Source organism: Corapipo altera, unplaced genomic scaffold (assembly GCF_003945725.1).
Source record: "Corapipo altera isolate COAL_440 unplaced genomic scaffold, ASM394572v1 2b, whole genome shotgun sequence".
Taxonomy (NCBI): domain Eukaryota; kingdom Metazoa; phylum Chordata; class Aves; order Passeriformes; family Pipridae; genus Corapipo; species Corapipo altera.
Window position 1 is genome coordinate 27,714,296 of NW_020884874.1, and position 19,816 is coordinate 27,734,111.

General features: G+C 43.2%; 1 protein-coding gene and 1 long non-coding RNA gene across 3 annotated transcripts in view; one reads left to right on the forward strand and one right to left on the reverse strand.

Moving 5' to 3' along the window:
* Positions 1 to 9,330, forward strand: part of ZBTB2 (zinc finger and BTB domain containing 2) — a 9,775-nt gene extending 445 nt beyond the window's left edge. Inside the window, exons 1-3 of one of the 2 annotated variants that reach the window (XM_027634052.1) lie at positions 374 to 693; positions 3,051 to 3,234; positions 5,049 to 9,330. In XM_027634052.1, coding sequence (XP_027489853.1) covers positions 633 to 693; positions 3,051 to 3,234; positions 5,049 to 6,411 — 1,608 coding nt within the window. In that variant the 5' untranslated portion in view covers positions 374 to 632 and the 3' untranslated portion in view covers positions 6,412 to 9,330. Of the gene's footprint in view, positions 1 to 373; positions 694 to 3,050; positions 3,235 to 5,048 lie in introns of those variants that run through there. The other variant, XM_027634053.1, reaches the window with a different exon arrangement.
* A 3,951-nt stretch (positions 9,331 to 13,281) lies between these two features.
* Positions 13,282 to 17,880, reverse strand: LOC113942865. The gene is made up of 3 exons (XR_003526083.1): positions 17,474 to 17,880; positions 15,741 to 15,976; positions 13,282 to 13,371 (listed from the first exon to the last, which is right to left on the reverse strand). It is a non-coding gene; the product is annotated as an uncharacterized LOC113942865 (long non-coding RNA).
* Between the last annotated feature and the right edge of the window lie 1,936 nt (positions 17,881 to 19,816).

A 19,816-nucleotide genomic window follows, 5' to 3' on the forward strand; every position in this document is an offset into this window, starting at 1 on the left:
GGGGCGCAGCCAGTGAGAGCGCCGCGCGCCCGCCTGGCCCTCTGCCGCGTCGGCCAATGGGAGGGCGCCGTGCGCTGCTGCCGCGGGCGCCGCGCGCTGCTCCCGGGAAGGGAGAGGGCGCGAGCCGGGACACGCCCCCCGGCGGCGGGAGCGCCCCGGCGGCGTGCGCTCCTTCCCTGCCTCGCGCCCCTTCCCTGCCTCGCGCCCCTTCCCTGCCTCACACCCCGCCGCCGCTGGCGCGCGCGCAGCCCGGTCCCGTCCGGTGGCGGCGGGCGGGGCCAGCCCGGGGCCCATCGCGAGTCCCTGCCCGCCGCCCGCGGTGAGGGTGGAGGCGCCCGCTCCTGGCGGTGCTGCGCCGCTGTTAGCGGACTGGGCCGGGCAGTGCCCTCTGCCGACGGAGTGGGAGCAGCGCGGCGGGCTCGGTGCTCCCGAGGATCGGTGCCCGCCTGCACCGGGCCGTGCCCGAGCTGTTCTGTGCCGGCCCGCCCGGCCGCCCCCGCCCCGGGCACTCCCTCGCCCTGCGCTGCTCCTTTGTCGCCGCTCCCAGCCTCTTCTCCCGCGGTGCGGTACCGGCGCTTTCCCGGGCTCGTCCTGGCCTCGTGCCCACCCCTTTTCCCCGCGGGGTCTCCAAGATGAACACACGCTTCCCGAAAGGGTTCGCCCCGGCGTGGCTTTCCACGCTGAACGGATTAGGTAATTCCAAAACCGTGGCAGAACGGAGCCGGGCCAGGGAAGGACTGTCCCAGTGAGGTTCCAGGGTACAAGAAATGTTTTGCGCAGTTGTTGCACTGGTCGGCACTAAATACGGCCTTGCCGGTGTTAATCACCTTTATTTAGCTGAGGGTAAAACTTTTATTTAGCTAAGGGTAGAACTCCTGAGTTCACACATACCTATAATGTACAAAGCGCTTTACTCGCTCCTGTCATCTGCCTTACGATTTTCTCCTAGTGCTTTCAGTTACGGCACTTAAATATCATTCAGATGCACTCAAAATGCAATGTTGTGCACGTGTGTCATTTCATGAAAAGATTAATTCAGGCCTGTGATGAAGGGCATTGGCTTCAGCAGCCACACCGACTGCTGTTTGGGTAAGGGTGAAAATTCAAGCTAAACAAACTTAGAATGATAATAACTAGAAAGAATGCCTTTCTGGCTTGGAAGCCCTCATGTCGATGGTTTGCTCTGACTGACAAATTTTACTGTCCAAGTACAAACCAGACTTAACACTGATGAATTAGAAATGTAGCACACATTAATAATCTAAATTAAAGCTAACAAAAAAAAATCTAGTGTGTTTTCTGTAACATCACAAAGTCTACATGTGTGGGGCATCTTGCAGGATTAAGTAACACCAAACATGAATTCTGTTATTGCTGACAGCGAGTATTCCCTCTTGTGGAGAGAGGGAGAGAATCTTCCATTTGTACAACGAAAATGTAATTATCCAAAAAGTTTAAGGAAAAGAATATGGACCTTAAGAGAGCTGCACCCTTTTTTTTTCTCTTAGCTGTAAGAACATAGTCAACTGTATTGTATAGTGTATTTCTTTTTCTGCTTATGCCCTGACTCGAATGAGTTCTGATCTCGTGTGGATGCATAGGAATGCATTTGATCAGCCTGGTTATTGGTTTAAATATGAGGGCATTCTTCACTGTCCAGCAAGTAGAAATACCTGTTTCTTCAATGACCAAGCATACATGTGGAGTACACTTTTGTTCTCTTTCCCAAAAAGCCATGCTCTTACCATATAAAAGAAACAAGCTGCTTTTACTTTACTTAAAATTTCAATAGCTTCCTGTTAAGTTTGGAGGGGAAAATGCTTAAGACTTTTTATAAACCTTTTGGTCCACTTCTAGTTTCACCTCCTCTTTGTTTTCTATTCTGTTCTGCTTCTTCATTTTTCTGGCCATAACATGGCCAGGAATTTTGTTGGCTTCTTTTGCTGTTTTACGTGTTTAAGTACAGACCTACATGACTTCGTACTTTCACTTTTTCTGCTCAAAGCTCTATTTATTTTGGTTAAGTTTGTATCCATTCATTGATCTTACTAGCCCTATATTCATCCATCCAACCATACGCAACTCTCCTAATGTGTTTTCCTGGCTATATTTTCCCCCAAAGTTATTGTTTTTTGCTTCCAAGGCTGAATTTGAATCCTTGAGAAAAGGTTTATAGCTCTTAGGTAGTTTTTTTTGGGCAGCCTCCAGCAGCTGGTACAAGGAAGTGCCAGGGAGGGTGAGGACTGTGGAAACCCTGGTTTAGGAGGGTTGGGGTCAGTGCAACATTTCACTGTTAGTTATTCCACCTTGTGCTGATGGTCAGTGATGGATGGAACTGCACCTCTCACCCCCTGAGTTTCTTGATTTGCTAGGTGGGCATGAGACACACAGGTTGCTTAGAAAATGCTGTTGTAGCTGGTCTCAATAAATAAATAAAGACTTGTTGAGTAAAAAGGCCCTTCTGTATCGATAGTGCAGAGAGCTTGCTGATACCAAGAATGAATTGTTTGACTCTGGCAAGGTTCAGGTATTTGTCTGATATTTCCCAGGAGAGGGCATAACCATCAGTTAAAAGTGTCTAACTTGTATTGGGTTGTGCTCTTGTCTCTCCCACCCATTGAGATGAGGGTGACTGACATCAGTAAGGAAATTTATTTTTCCTACTTGAGCAGACAGGTGGCAACCAAAATACTTTCTTTTTTCCACTGAATATAGTGTTTTTACTGTTTATTAATATATCTTCCTCTCCCTTAGCTATTTATATTTCTGTATCCAAGCCCAACCCCATGCCTTTTCAGAACTTTTCATCTTGGCTCTTCTTTACTCTTTAACCCTGGCAAATCACTTGCACCTTTGTGAATTGCATTGCCCATCATGAAACAGTGATCATTGCCTATGTGTAAGATATCTTTTATACAGTAACTTGGGATTAAGAGGTGTTACTAAAGCAAGGCATACAGATATTAGAGGAAAATATCTGTTAAGAGACAGCTACTGTTGCATCTGTGCATCTACTGCTAAGTTTTACATGAAAGTCGTTTTCTTTTCAGAGTGTAAAAAAATGGATTTGGCCAACCATGGACTTATTCTGCTGCAGCAACTAAATGCTCAGAGAGAGTTCGGTTTCCTGTGTGACTGCACTGTTGCCATTGGTGATGTCTACTTCAAGGCACACAAATCAGTCCTCGCTTCTTTCTCCAACTACTTCAAGATGTTGTTTGTTCATCAAACCAGGTAACTGTAAAAAGGTGCACTGTTTAAATGTTCAGTTAGCTGAGCTAAGGAAGTCTATCAACGTTTTGAAACCTGAAAACATTCTTTTTGCTTCTTGCTATGTCATAAGGAGTATGGAATCCAGTCTTATCTGCAAACTAGAACCTCACTTTAAAACAAATTAAAGTTGAACTGTGATTCATTAACACTGATTTTATAATTTGGCACAGAATCTCTATCCTTAAAAAATCATAGAATTTCTAGAATTGAATACTTCAAGGATCCTGTTTCACTCCTGCACTTTCCTTCTCCCTTGTGCTCTGTCTTGACATTTTCTTGACATTTCCATAACAGTATATACAACCCAATAAGTATTTACTAGGAGATTTTGAGAAATAAACTTTAAAAAGAGGTGTATGTACTTTATTTTTTTTTGCAGTTTATCAAAGTCAATTATATAATAAGATATTACATAGTGGTGGAAAATAATGGGGTCTGTGTTACTTTCCTTTCTGTGTTTTGGTGTTGTTTTGGGGGGGGGTTTTTGTACCAGAGCCTTACATTGAGGACATTGAAAAGATAACCGAAGTGTAAGACTGGTTTAAAGATTTTTCTTTTTTTTTCCCAAATATTTGAACTATCTCAAAACTTGTAGGACAGAAGTGCATTTGCACTTCTGAAACAGTACTGCAGGTAGATGTATCAGTCTTGATGCTCCATCAAGAGCACACAGTTATTTTTGGAAGACAACATTGCAAAGTTTACTTTTGAGTAATACATCTGAATTCAAAAGCAGTCACAGAGAAGGCTCAAGAAGGGTGCATCTCAAGAAATGGAAGAATTGGCTGTAATTTCCTCCTCGGCTTGGTAGCACACTGTGGTTAGAGCATTCAGACCACAGCACGCAGTCATGTCCATTTCTGGATTTCTGTTATTTAATGCTTGTTTTTAATACAGGAGCTACAAATATTTCTGAAAAATAATTAGAATCTCAGTTCCTCTCCTGTTAGCTGACTGACCTAACCAAGGTGTTCCTTATTTTCTTTCTTCTGTGAGCCATGCCTCACTTTCTGCATAGAGATCCACCTTCCACCAGAGGCATGGTGGGTGTTTCAGTCCCAGAGCATCATAAAGGTCGATGCACTGGGCACACTCTCGGCTGGAGGATGGTGTTAGTTTCGGTTCTGTTAGGCTGAAGAGGCATCACAGCCAAAGCATTTCCCTTTACTGAGCGCTGTAGGCTGGCCAGGCATACCACTAGTGCTCCTGTTCCTTCCTTCCTATTCAAGGAAAGAAGCTACTGTTCTGCTGGTTAAGGAGCCTGGACTCCACAGGTTACATGTGCTCAGGCTATACCTGTTGCATCAGACCCCCAGGGGATTCACACCCTGTCCTGCATGGTTTCTGGATCATAATGCAGTTGAAACAAGGCGATACTACACACTTGCAGAACTGTAGCTATATACCCTAGTAGGACACAGAGGGCGAACGGGCAAGTGCCAGATAAATTTTAAATGTTTTCAGGGAGAAAAGTACTGAGTACTGAGAAAAGTTTAATGAACTGTGAATTTATAGTCCAGTGCTAGCAGGTTTTCATCTAGCTACAGATGTGTTTGAATCCAACCAAGAAAAGGGGGAAAATGTCTTTGCAATTTATAGAATATGTTAATATGTGACAACACATCTATAACATAACAGTAATTTAGAAGGGTGCAGATCACAATGGGACAGCTTTGTCTTTTCACTGAGGCAAAAAGTCATCTTCCAAGTGGCCAATAAGATTAGCTCTTTTACATTAAAGCATTTCTCTAATATATATTTGTTTCATCTTTCAGTGAATGTGTCCGTTTGAAAGCGACTGACATACAGCCAGATATCTTCAGTTATCTCTTGCATTTGATGTACACTGGGAAGATGGCACCACAACTCATTGACCCAGTTCGACTAGAACAGGGAATAAAGTTTCTGCATGCATATCCACTAATTCAAGAGGCCAGCCTTGCAAGTCAGGGAACTTTTTCTCACCCGGATCAAGTTTTTCCATTAGCGTCTTCACTATATGGCATTCAGATTGCAGATCACCAGATAAGACATCCCACTAAGGTTACATCAGCGGCTGACAAACTCGGGCGAGAACCAAGGCCACAGACATCGCGGATGAACCAAGAGCAGGTTTCTGAAAGCTCACAGCTCTCGCAGTTAGCCACAACTCTGCCACAAGTGACCCGGACAAATATGTCCACTTCTGACCCATTGCCATCTTCTTTATCTCCAGAATTGGTATCTGCTGCTGGTAATAATTCACCTGCAGGAGAAGAGGCCAACATGGAAGCATCTTCTTCAGATGAACAGCCTGCCTCACTCACAATAGCACATGTCAAGCCAAGCATTATGAAAAGGAACGGAAGCTTCCCAAAATACTATGCCTGTCACCTCTGTGGTCGCCGGTTCAATTTACGAAGCAGTTTGCGTGAGCACCTGCAAATCCACACGGGAGTTCCCTTCACGTCTAGCCAGCAGGGAGAAAGTAATATTTCTTTGTCTCTCTGTAACAACACAGCTGATAAAGATGCAATGGAAGTGCCTGAAGCAGGGATGATTAGTGACAGCGAGTTGCAGCAGATCTCAGACTCCCCAATAATTGATGGGCAGCAGCAGTCAGAGACACCTCCCCCCTCTGATATCGCAGACATTGACAACTTGGAGCAGGCAGATCAAGAGAGGGAGGTAAAGAGACGGAAATACGAGTGTTCCATCTGTGGTCGCAAATTTATTCAGAAAAGCCACTGGAGGGAGCACATGTACATACACACAGGCAAGCCCTTCAAGTGTAGCACTTGTGACAAAAGCTTTTGTAGAGCTAACCAGGCTGCCAGACACGTGTGCCTAAACCAGAGCATGGACACGTACACGATGGTGGATAAACAGACTCTGGAACTCTGTACCTTTGAGGAAGGCAGTCAAATGGACAACATGTTAGTACAGACCAACAAGCCCTACAAATGTAACTTGTGTGACAAAACGTTTTCAACTCCCAATGAAGTAGTCAAGCATTCGTGCCAAAATCAAAACTCTGTCTTTACACTAGAAGAAGATCGCTCCATTCTGCTAGGTGCTGGGGACACAGAAGCCACAGAGACTGATAATGCAGTGTTAGCCTCCATCAAAAAGGAGCAAGAAGCAGTGTTGTTAGACTGAATGTGAAACCTATATCAATTTTTTAAAGTTTCTTTACTCATTTTTTATTAAATCAATTTTTTCCTTCCCTTACCTCTTACCTCACTTACCCCTTCCATCTTTTCCACCAACATCCTTCCCACCCTTTGTCTTCAGCAACCAGAACTGTACTGGCACATTAGGAAATTGGACTTTGCCTCTCCCACCAAAACAAACAAAAAGCTCTTGCATCAAACCACAATGAAATTGATTTTAATACAAAGGAACATGTGGAAAATAATCCAGCTAACTATGTTGATAGTATTAGTTAATCCAAATTTCATAGATTTTAAATTAAATCTAGATTGCTTAAAAGTGTATTTAGATACAGTGATGAGTGTAACGAGAAACAGTTATCAGTTTGGTAAGTGAAGGATATATGTATTTTAGTTTCCCTGGTAGAAGGCATTTTGAGATCTGGCAAAATAAACACTGTGCTTTTTACAAGTCCACATGCAAGTTGATTAAGGTTATAACCTAAAGCCCTCAGAACTTTTCTCAAGGAGAGCAAAAGTCTCTGTTCATTGAGTTAAAAAGAGCTGAAGGAGTTGGGTTTCTTTTAGCCATATATTTTCCCTCAAGTATGCCTTTGGGTATCTGTTTTGGAGTCAAGCAAAGTAGCTGCTTAGCCAAATTTTGACTTAAGTAGCTATAATAGTAATGTGATGGCAATCTTTATATATATAAATACTGTATACGTATAAAGATATATACATATATATATATATAAAGTGTTTGTGTGTATATTTGGTACAGGTAAATAAATGCACACATCCTTTTTAAGTAACTGACCACCTACTCTCAGATTCAGCCTGGAATGTCTTTTAGTCATTTGGTAAAACTAGTCGTTGCACAGGTTAGTTTTAATCAAATTTAAAACGTCCTGGGCTGTGTGCATTTTTATTGACCTGTTGAAGAGAAGCTAATAGGTAAGTGTTGTCACCCAAGCTACCAAGGAAACTAGAGAGGTGACATACTGGTGAGCACTGCACCATCATTAGTGCAGCACATGCATGTGTTGTTAGCTATAGGTTTGAGTCATTCTGGATGAAAGGAGAGAGAAAAGCTTTATTATTCCCTTACTCTGGCAAGGAGTGTCCATGATTTCATTTGGTCTAATGGCATGAGTTAAGAGGGAGAAAAAACAGTGTTTTAGCAACAGGTGATCATGGTTGTTTTAAAGTGAATCTGTAGTGCTGGCTGGCAAATTCTACTCTGTGAGAGCCCTGTTATTTTGAAAGCCAAGACAAAGTCTGCAAAAAGTGAGAGGATGACTTCTGTAGTTTTGGTTACTGCTGATGGTCGCACTGCATCTTTGTGTTAAAAATCAAGTTGTTGATTTTTTATTATTTCAAATAGATGCCCAGATTTTTTGCTGGTAGCCTAAAAACCTACACTGGCGGCAGCAATGAAGCCCACCGAGCAATTACTGGGCCAACAGAAGGTGTAAGTGGACAGAAAAAGTGCCCCATCATAAATGGAGACAGTGTGTGTTTTGGGGGGAGGGGTGGGAGAGGGCAAGTCACAAACCACAGCTCTTCTCTGTGTATATGTTTAAACTGAATATCATCTTTTTGTGTATAGTTAAGTTCTCAGATTTGTAAGTTTTTATACATTATTTCATTGAATAAAAACTGAATTAAATGGGATATGATTTATTGAGTTGAAGGTGAAAGATTGTTGGTTTTCGATCTTCCTGGATGAGCTCTTGCTGAATTGGTTTAAAAGCCAAGTAAGGTATTCTGTTTATCATGCTACAGATGAACAAATAGCTTGCTAAAACTTAAAACAGTGGATTTAGCGCAAAAAGTCACTGCATACTAGATTTTTTTCCAGTTTATTATAACATGACAACTGTCGTAAAGAAAGTGGTATTGATTTTATTATCTCCCTTGTATTAGAATAATAGATTTAAAATCAATGGATTTTGCTTTAAAGTATGGAAGTGTTTTGAAGTAAAAAAATAACATCTTATAGAGTTATTTTAGAGTTACCCATTTTAAAACTTTTTTAGGATCTTCATCTACCAATATACATTGTTTAAAAACATTTTTTATTTCATCTTACTTAGTCTGAAATGCTCTCAGAGTAGAAAAACAGAAGAATAAATCTTTCCTCATTCAGGGTAAAGTCAGCTTTTGAGGTGTCTGTTGTTTAGGGGCTAGTGACAAGTTCATTTCCAAAATGGCTGCAGCTGCTCAAGGTGCTGCTGCCTTAGCTGCTAGTTACTGCTTAATCAGATGCTCTTTTTCTTTTTTCTCCTTTTTTTTTTATTTTCCCCAGAGCTCTAGCTCTGCTCTACGACAGAGTACAAGAGTTTAGCTCAGCTCCCCAGGTGGCTGGTTCTATTGTGGGTACATGTGGCTGCACCATTTTTTGTGAGACATTCATCAGCCCCTTACCTTATTCCTGCTCTCATCGCTCCTTGTCCACTGTTTGGAGATCATTGCATGTTGAATGGGCTCAAGTGAAAAACAACTAGTCTTAAAAAATGCTGTTTTTCTGTCAAGTATTTTCCCTATTTTAGCTCTGCTGAAGGTTTTGATCAACTAATGGATTGTGCAAGGGCAGAGGTGAACAGGGAGGAGGGTTACTGAAGCCAGTGTGGCTACTGGCAACATCCAGGATGTAGAAGGTTGGAAGTGGTGACTCCTGCTTGGGCAGGTCCCTCATCTGGTGGGCAGGGTGGCCTTGCAGCTGATGTACTGCCCAGAAAGAGGGAGCAGGGTAGGGCAGGGAACAAGAAGCCAGCGAAATAGTTGGTTATGACAGTACTGCTGCAAGGAACGTGAATTTGCAGGCCCAGCAGAGATACTTTCACCTGTTAATATTTATTCTTAAGAAATAACACTGTCGGGTAAAAAGAAAAAATAATCACAATAAAGAGACTGTTTTAATATGTGTTCAGCTATGATAATGGTTTATTTTAAGTACCCTTTATTGTCTGATGCTCTATAGTGATGTTTAAGTCAATACCTTTCAACTACTCGAGCAGTTTTGTTCCTCTACAACAAATCAGGAACAGTATATTCTGGTTATTAACATTTGCATCAAGAGTCTGCATAATTACAGCACAATTACAGTTTTGTTCAAGCTTCTTTGTTAAAATGCTCTGAATTATTGTTACAGGTAGAGATAACTTCTTAGAGGGTTTATCTTTCAGCGTTTGACTCAGAAATTTGTGACTGACTTGCTCATTATTCGTTCAGTCTTGCTCACCTGCTGAAGTTGTGAATTTTCTACCAATGAAACCAGGCAGCTTGGAAGCAACTGTAAGGAAGTCTGGTGAAAATCTGCCATCATTCAAGGCTGTGGGCTTGAACTTCAGCCCCATTTTTTTCCAAAGGAGTACCTTCAAAGTGAATTTCCTAGGCATGTCACTTGACATCTCTGCCTCGACTTCAGAAGTACCAAACACTTACAAATCTATCTGCTCCGTAGAAAGAACAGAGGATTATCACTTCTGAAAGTGAAGTTTGCAGTCTGCTGCAATCGATATTTTTGTGTCAAGTATCTTCTTGATCCCTGGTCTGATAATCATTCTGCTTCTGCAGGGGGAGAATTTATTAGAAGATACTAGTGTTACAAACATTGAATACTTAGAATTGTGCTCCCTTTTACACTGCAGGGCCTTCAGTTGCTGTCCTGATGTTTAGAAAATCTGCCAGCTGGCTCTTGAGCTCCAAATCCCATAAAATAACAGCCTCAGTCACAAAACATGGTCAGTTGCAAGAGTTAAAAAAATAGATTTCTTTCTGTTAGCCTTAAATAACTTCTTTGACATTGCAAAATTTTTTACATTAATTAAAGGAAACCTGGTTAGACAAGAGCAGGTGCTGTGGTGCCCGGTGGCATCACAATCCCTTGGAGTTTTTTTTCCCAATCTGCTTAACAGCAGGATTACCTTGTTTGGGTACTTTACATTTTTAGAGAGTAATATAGTTCTTTAGATGTCTTCAGCCCAAGCAGTTGAAGATCAAATTGATTCATTCTTAACCGTCAAAGTAATTTTCCTTGATTGTATTTCTACACCTTTTAATCTTTACACACAAATAAGGGAAGAATTAATTTTATAATTCTGTCATTGACTCTCTTATTTAGTGCTTCTTAAAAGTCAACAAATGTTTTCATGTGGCAAGATACTTCATAGCTATGAAGTAGTAGTATTCAAGTCACTGAATACAAACAAAATAAAACAAACAAACAAAAATAATCCCAAAACAAAAAGAATAGGAGAACAAAACAGGAAAAGGCAAGAAGTCTTTTGCAGCACCCTTCATTAACGTGTATTTGCCAAATGATCTGTGATCCTCTCTAGAAGTAAGGGAAACTGACTGTCCTTAAATATGGGTTTCTATCAAGCTTGCCATTAAAAAGGACAGATATTGATGAAATTTAACCAAAACCACAAAACACACTTCCTCTGCAGTACAGCCTTGCTACCATGGTGTCTGTGTGTTTGAACAGGTCACATGTGCCAAGATGCAGAGCTTGGAGCAGCTGTCAGTGACTGTTGTCACTCTTTGCAGTGCCTGTGTTGTAGCCCTTGTGCCAAAGGAGCTGCCAGCAGGACTTCCTCTAATTCAGTCCATGCTGATTGCCTGGGCCAAAACTGAACCTTAGGCAATCTACTCAGAGAAGAGAGAAGCAGAGCCACAAAATGCACATTAACACAGAAGTTCACTTACTGTATTGCTCTGTGGAGTGTGGAGGAGGTACCCACCACTCCAGCATGCATCAGCATAGATCCAGAGACTGTCTCCAATCTGTTGACTGTGTCAGGTCCCATTTTGAAGCAGCTCCCACACTTTCTAAGAGAACTTCCTGATAAATCCATGTTGCCTTCTACAGTGATCCTTAATCTCTCAACCACATGGTTAAAGCATTTTCTACTTTGTTACTACTGTATTGTATAATTCTAGTTTCAGCAATGAACTATTTTATGGATTGCTATGGTTCATTTGGGTCTCTTAAATTCACAGGACAATGTACTCTGTCAGTCAAGCTTTATTTCATGACCTTATTAGGTGAAAATCAAACCAGGGCTCAATCCTCTTTTGATAAACTAGTCTGATCTTTCAATTCTCTAATGTACTGCTTCAACAATTCACATAGTCATTAACTCAGAAAATTACTAACCAGCATGCTTATGAGCAAGAGAGAGTGCTTATCCTTCCTTTCCATCACGCTGCAGGTGTCCCCTCTATTACCCCAGGAAGCAGGAGAGCCTCAGCAGCCTGGCTTCTACTGGACCTGCTGCCAAAGGCTTTTGGGGTAAACATGTAGTCCTGCCTCCCAGCTTGGAAACCTTGCCTAATTGCACCTTCCCTGTGCCTTGTTGCAGTTTGCTCTGAAGCCTTTCAGACTTATCAGAAGCTACCAAACTAGTTACTTTTTCAAGGCTGCAGGCTCAGCAGACCTGATCTCTTTCCGGCCTCAGTACCAGCACAGATGCCACTCTCCCTGTTAGGCCCTTCTCCCAGCACAGGCCAGGCCTTGGTGGGACTGTACCTTAGGGCAGCACTGAGCAGGAGCTGAGTGAGCAGCTGCTGTGGGTCTGGGCCCTACTTCTGCTGTTGCCTTATCATTTCCTGACTTGATTCAGGCTGGGCCTGAATGCAGCAGCGATCTAGAACTGAACCTGCATTTTCCTCACAGAGCCCGCTGAAGCAGCTCGTTATTGCCCATTAATGGCTGCGTGTCCAGCGGTGGCTGTGCAGGGACAGCACTAGATGGTGCAGTCACACCAGTGCAACCTCCCGAGCCTCCCACCTCGTTGTCCCCCTGCCCTCCACAGGGGCAGCCACTGCACACCCCAGAGAGCATCCCCATCCCCAGGGGCTGCCCTGGGAAGCCACAGAAAGGGGCAGAAGGGAGTCTGGCAGCCCTATCTCACAGCAGGCTTGCCCCAGAGAACAGAGCCCTTTGCATGGTGGGCTGCAGAGCACCCAAAGGCACCGAGTCCCAAGGCTGGCAGGGGCAGGTAGACAAGGGGGGACCTTTTCACATCTTCACTGACAAGAAAATATACAATTTAAAATTTTATTAAATTTTATATTCTATTATATGTTTATTTATTTATATAAATTACACTGTCACATCTACCATTTAGAACTGACCAAGACCATTTCCTTCCAGAAGCAACTGACTTCAAATTGGGTCGATTTCATGGGAACATTGTTACTCAGCCACTGCTCATGCAACCCTAGATGAGGACAAATGCAGGCTTTTAGGCAGCCCTGAATAGGGACACTGGTTACAACCTTTCTTTTGGTGTTAAACTGTCAGCATGAGCTTCCCATTCCAGCAGGAGCAGGTCTTTCCTGGTTGTCCTACAAAAGAGGAAAGTCTGGAAAATGGGGAGGGCTACACACACACAGGGTCAGGTCCTTCCACCCCAACAGCAGTACTTGAAGGATGTAAAGGAAAATAGTTACTCAAAGCATGTGATTTGCAGCTAATGAGGAAAGGAAGGTGATGCCATATCACTCAACCAGCACTACTCCAGTTGCTGGCACACAGCTCTCCACACACAGGCATGGTCCTAGTTGTTTAATAATAATAATACTACTCATCATCATCATCATCATCATCATCTTTGATATTGCATTCTTATGCAGAATTTTTTTTTTTTTTCATTTTGAGACATCTTTGGCAATATTGATAACAGCAAGAGACCCAGGACAAGTCCTGGTTTGTCTACAAGAACTGAAAAAGAACATTCAGAGAAACTTCATTCTTGTTCACCAAGTTTATTGAAGTTCAAAATATTTATGCCCTTCTTACTCTTTTTCAACAAAACTGTAGTATGATATTAATTTAAAAAAAACATAACACAGGCATGACTTGAGGGATGTGACTGTTGCATCACTCTCCTGTCATATAGGAAGTGTCTCAGAGCAAAGGGCCACAATATCACTTGTCTTGTCTGAGTTCCATCTGCTGCAAGAGGAACAAAAGCAAAAATCAGCAGAAGAAATCAGCTGAAATCTGGATCAGCTTTCATCTGCATGCAGAGCTGTGCCATGCAGAGTGGAGAGCTAACATGTAGTGAAACAGCAGCTCAGACTAAATGGGGAGAGTCTAAAAGACAACTGAGAAGTTACTCAGGAAGCAGCCACCTAAACTGTGAAGCTGTGACCATGACTCTAAGGACACCACCTTTCCTGTTTGGGGGTGGGGTTTGGTTTTTTTTGTTTAGGTTTGGGATTTTTTTACATTATATTAATAGTTTCCTCTTAAAAGAGTGGAAACGTCCAAGGCACAGATGTAACACAGAGATATTTTACATTTATAGAGGATTTTGACATTGCAGAGGTTTCTGCAATAACTGTGCAAGGCAGGTATGTCACTTGGGCAGCTTTCAAGTACAACAGTTTCAACCTAAATGATTCTATGGTTCTGTGCAGTCCATGCCCCCATCTTACAACAAGGGTGGAAGCAAGAACTTCTGCCTTTCAGTGTCTGTCACCAATGGAATTGAGAACACATGGCTTCTGCTCTGCCAGCCTAGGGGTAGCAGCACTCTGATGATAGTTCTTCTCTTAGGGTTAGTGCTTTCCCCTTGCTCCTGCCAGCAGGGCAAAACAAAGTGCTACCAGATGCAATGTACTTTCCCCAAAGAATGGGAGCACCATCTTCAGTTCTCATTAGCTCGAGGGGCAGAAATCTCTCAGCATGGGATTTGTATCTGTCTTAAAAAGATCATGCTAGGAATTTGGAAATGATGGTTGTATTGTTGCTTTTTCCCCCTTTAGAAAGTATCATAGATTGATCCTCTTTCTCCTAAAGGAGTTGTTTTCTGCTCTAGAAAAGTTGCCCTGAAGAAATTAAAAGTTGTCAAGACCTGTATTTGTGTCTCAGCACAAGTCCTTGGTAGACCCATGAGAAAGTCAGCTAGTGTTGCAACATCGTAGAAAACGTTTTCCTGCTTCTGATACTACAGCAAGGAAGTGTGAGGTGATGGTTTACTCTATGTCTGGCCATGCTGGTGGTCTCCTCCAGAGTGCTTACAGGAGCTGAGGTTTTGCATGGTGAGAGGAAAAAAGTGCAGCCGCTGCTGCCAAGAGGATTTATTTGCTCTGTCACGTAGCTGCCAGTAGCAGTACTCCCTTGCAGTGCCACACCTCTGTGGTGACTCTTACGTGAGAAATGAGCACATCTATTTCCTATTGCTGTCAAGGAACGCGATTAAACATGGCTCTGAAAACTGGAACATAGAGATACTACTACTACTGGCATTGGCCAGTGGTACTTAACACTGATGTCTCTGCCACTGAGCATAAGGAGTACTAACACTCCAGGGTTTAAGGGGTCTCCTGGATAGAACTGAAATGCTCTGACTGAAGTGATGTAGGTGGTTTTGCAGAAGTGCCAGCTTGCAGAATGCTATAGATGAGGGCAGTTCCTCAGTTTGTGTTTAAAAACTACCATCTGAGTGGCAAAATTCTTCTTCAGTGTGTAAAGGAACTAAGAAGGTGCATTTCTTGGTATCATTCTGCAACAAGAAATGTATTAAGATTGCATGGGTGAATTGCTCAGAATCACAGAAACCCAAGAGAGACTACAGGGAAGTCAAGCACCTGCTGAAGCAATGGTTACGTCCAGGATTCACACTGCCTCTCCAGCTGACAGGGCCTTTGGTGACAAAGCCACACAGTGTGGTAGCCATGCTGGACCTGTCAAGAAGGCCACAACCCCAGCACTCTCAAACTGGTTCAGGTCAGCTGTCCTGGCTGTGCTCCTTCCTAGCTTCTCATGCACCTCCTCACTGGCAGAGCAAGGGAAACTGAAACTTTGACTTAGGGTAAGTACTACTCAGCAACAATTAAAGCATCTGTGTTATCAACATTATTCTTTTACTGAATCCAAACAAGCAGCACTGTACCAGCTACTAGGAAGAAAATTAACTCTATCCCAGCCAAAACTAGGACAAGGATTAGGGTTAGGATTGGGAGAGAAACAGAGTGGGAGCCTCTCACAACAGTGGGGCTGCAAAAGAGCTGCCAAAGGAAGAGGGAGCCTGCAAAAAGTCTGCTCTCTCTCTGATGGAGAGAGCAGGCACAAGACACTGCCTATTCAGCTGGAATGGCACCAAACAAATATTTCAAGCACTGCAGTACTAAACAGAATATGATTTTCTCCCTTTCTCTCTCTGTCTTTTCTTCCGTAATTTCAGGATCAGTTTTCTCTTTCACCTGAGAGCATGCTTAGGAGATGCTCCTCTTTCTGTCCCTGTTTCCTGATACAAAATGGGAGAAGGAGGCAGGGAAGTCCCTGCTGCCCTCTGTGAGGGGATTGTGTTGAGATACCTGCCATGATCTTGGGTTGGTTGTTCAGACCTTTGCATGGAGCACACGCGTAGCTATACTGAGCATTAAAGGCATTGCTTATTAATAACCATGACAAAAAGGTGAGGTCTTCAAAGAGCAACTGTCAGCATCCCTGAATTAAGCCTCGTGGATAAAGCTTCTGGCTCTGCCATAGCCTTGCCAGTTCTTCTCTAAAACTGGCATCTCTCCAAATGGCACATGAATGCTCAGTGTATCTGACAGAAAGAAGAGAATTGAGGAAGTTTTAGTAATGACAACTTTACTCTCTCAAGATGATCTTACTTTCCCAAGCAGTTCTTAGAGATGGAGATAACGAAGGTCTCACTTAAGCAAGTGCAGAAAATGGTCTAGGGAGAGACTATACCTATCACATTTTCTGATGCATTTCACTGAGATGCAAAAAGCTTTGTGAGCTGGAGTGAGGCACTCCATGCTTACCATGGAAATAAACACTCATGCTCTTTTCAACTTTCAAAAAGCTTCATTAGAGGGGAAGTGTATTTGCCTTCTCCAAGACCCCACTGCCCAGCTTCACAATCTTCCTGTAAAGTCATAATCTCTGGTTTCCTATTCAAAATCATTTTTCTTTTCATAATTATTTAATAATGGTCTTATCATTATGTCTGACTGCATTCTTACACAAATGTAAACTTCTGCTGTGATTTGGAACCCAAAGTAATGTGATGTTGCATGGATCCAGGCAGTCACTATTGCTCTAGTCCCCAGCAATACCCCTTCTCTCTCTCCTGGACCTGTAGTGAGAGTGGCCACATAAGATAGATGAACACTAGTGACTGATACACATTTATGGTTTTCTTTAACAGCTCTAGGAGCCTTTTTATGTTGTAGGGTCCATTCACAGACTGCATTTTTTCTCTAATAAGTTATGGAGTAGTCAGGCTATTATGCCAAATCCTGGAATATGTGCCCTCCAAGATCCTGAAGTTCCAAGCACAGCACATAACTCATTTCTTATTCTGGGACAGGGGTAACTATTGGATTTCTTGTAGCATATGTTTTTCTCCCACCTGTCCATCTGACTCTCCAAAAGATGAATTTGTGATTGGGCCCTTGTTCCTCTTCTTCTGGTATCTCTACCCCAGTTGATTGTGGGGGTAGCAAGTGTTTGTAGTCTTTACAGGTTTTACGAAGTGGCCACCTCTTAAGGCATCCCCGATGCACTGCCTCACAGTGACCTCTTGTGGAAATTTTAACATTTCCAGCTCTTCAGCCAATGTAGCGTGAGCTACAGGTATGCTAGGGCTATGGTTTAAGATTTGGGATAGACGAGTAAATGTATTGTGAAGTCCCTGCCAGATGAAAGCAAACCTCCTCCGATCTGCCCCTGGTGCTGGGGTCATCAAAAACATTTCTTTCATGTCAGTAGATGCCCTCCATCATTAAGAGGACTGACTATAACAGCCCTGCTGGGAACAGAGGCAATGAGTGGTTTGGCAGCAGCTGTCAGGCCTCCATAGTCTGCTGTTAGTTGCCACTTGCCATTTGGGTATCCATAAGACCACATGCCTAAAATCCTCTGCTGTAACAATTACTTTTTCTAAGTCGTACTATCTATATATAGGCCACTGTCTCCAGGTATAGATCCCAGAGTACTAACATGAAGAGTGGATGAGGGAAACTCAGCTAATTGCTGTAAAACAGGTGTTATCTTTACATCTAACTGATTCAGAGTTTGCTCTTTATCTCAGTACATTGTCCAAAACCACTTATGCTCAGTGATGCTATTCTATTTCCCCATTTTGTTTTCTCCTTTTCGCATAGAGACAGTCAGGCTATTTTCCATTAGCTTTGTTTTACTTGAGGTTCTCCTCTATTTTTTACCATTTGTGGTATATACTTGTATATCTGCAAACATGCTCTGGAGAACCTCTTGGAAGGCTTTACCCCTTAACCTTGGCTAAGGCTAATGATTCCAGTGCTCCACTCAGCTTCCTTTACATCACAATGCGGGTGTTCCCTCTGTCACCCCAGGAAGCAGGAGAGCCTCAGCAGTCCAGCTTCTGCTGGACCTGCTGCCAAAGGCTTTTAAGGGTAAAATGGTGTATTCCTGACTCCCAGCTCTGAGGCCTGAAGACTTTCAGACTTATCAGAAGCCACAAGACAGTTACTTTTGTAAGCCTGCAGGCACAGCAGAACTGATCTCTTTCTGGCCCCCCCTGCGAGCACAGTTGCCACTCTTCCTGCTTGCCACAGTTGCTTCTCCCAGCACTGGGCAGGCCTTAGGGCAGCGCTGAGCAGGAGCAGAGTGAGCAGCTCCTGTGGGGCTGGGCTCTATTTCTGCTCTTGCCTTATCATTTTCTGACTTTATTCAGGCTGGTCCTGAATACAGCAGTGATCTAGAACTGAACCAGTTTTCCCTTTAGAGCCCACTGAAGCAGCTCATTATTTCATGTGTGTGTTTTGTGCATCTGTATCACTGATGGAAGCTAGTGCTGTCTCCTGCTTTTTTCTCTTTAACAGCTGCCTAAGCTGGATGGAAGCTAAGTTAACTGGAAAGACAATGTCTAGAAGTTACTGCCTTTGACTCATCAATTTATCCGGATTTTGGGGTTATGAAAGATGTATGGTTCTACTCATGTTTGAGGTACAACCTAGGTCGTTTTTTCTTTTGGTTTCTTTTTGTGAGGAAATCCCAGCTGAGTCTCCTTTAGGCCGTGTGTCCAGTGGTGGCTGTGCAGGGACAGCACTAGATGGTGCAGTCACACCAGTGCAACCTCCCGAGCCTCCCACCTCGTTGTCCCCCTGCCCTCCACACGGGCAGCCACTGCACACCCCAGAGAGCATCCCCATCCCCAGGGGCTGCCCTGGGAAGCCACAGAAAGGGGCAGAAGGGAGTCTGGCAGCCCTGTCTCACAGCAGGCTTGCCCCAGAGAACAGAGCCCTTTGCATGGTGGGCTGCAGAGCACCCAAAGGCACCAAGTCTCGAGGCTGGCAGGGGCAGGTGGACAAGGGGAAATAAGCTTTGAGAGGGTGTTTTGTGTCCCCACACTCCAGCAGTAGCAGCAATGCCAGGAGAGCCCCATGAACTGAGAATCGAGTGGCAGAGAAACTTCACTGGGACAGAAACACCAGCACTTCCCTGCACGCCATGTTCCAGCTGCACCAGGGAAGTACAAGGCCAAGGGGAAACAATTATTTGGGCTTCAGTGCAGCTGCTGAAGTTCCCTGTCCCCAGATCCAGAGAGGAGACAGAGCCTGAGTGTGTCCTTCCAGAAGGAGGGTCTGTGTATGCATGGACATGTGTGCACACACACACAAAATACAGAAATGTCCAGCTGTTCCTCCAGCCTGGAGCGCCAACCTAGGAAGGGGTGAGAAATGTTAATTCTTCAAGCATCAGCAGTACTACTCCCTCTGTTTAGTTTTCTCCGCTTAAAAGAGTTTCTTCTCACTTTAGGGACATTCAGTTCTTGTGGTTTGGTTACATTTTGAGATCACAACAGAATTAGAAAGAGCTGTAGATTTTTTCCCAGAACAGGCTAACCTCAGCACTACTCACTTGACAATCTATTTTAGGCTCTTCTAAGCTGAGGAATCATTAATATTTCAGTCTACCCCATTTAAAATTCAAACATAACCTTCTAAACTTCGGTCTGTATGCTGTATCTAGAGTAGGAGCCAGGCAGATGGTTTTGGTGTCTCTATTACTTAAGAAAATAGGTAATGAGGGGGAAAACTGAGCTACACTAAACTTTACACTTTAAAGATCATAATTAGTTAACCATATACTTTCATGTTTCTTGTTTTTAGCAAATTTTTAAAAACCCTCTTACCCCCCTTTTCCTCCAGCAGAATGGGAAAGCATTAGCTTCATAGTATTTTTGGTTTATTGCTGCTACTTTAAAGTGAGCTATCTTTATGAGTTATCTTTAAAGTGAAGATACTCTTACTTCAGTCGTTCACATGAATGTATGAACATATTCTTATCATATGAGGACTTCATCCTTGAGAAGCCACAGTGGACGCATTATCTGCATTGCTGCAAACAAGTCACAAATTAATTTTCAGTAAAAGCAATAATTGTTTTTCAACTC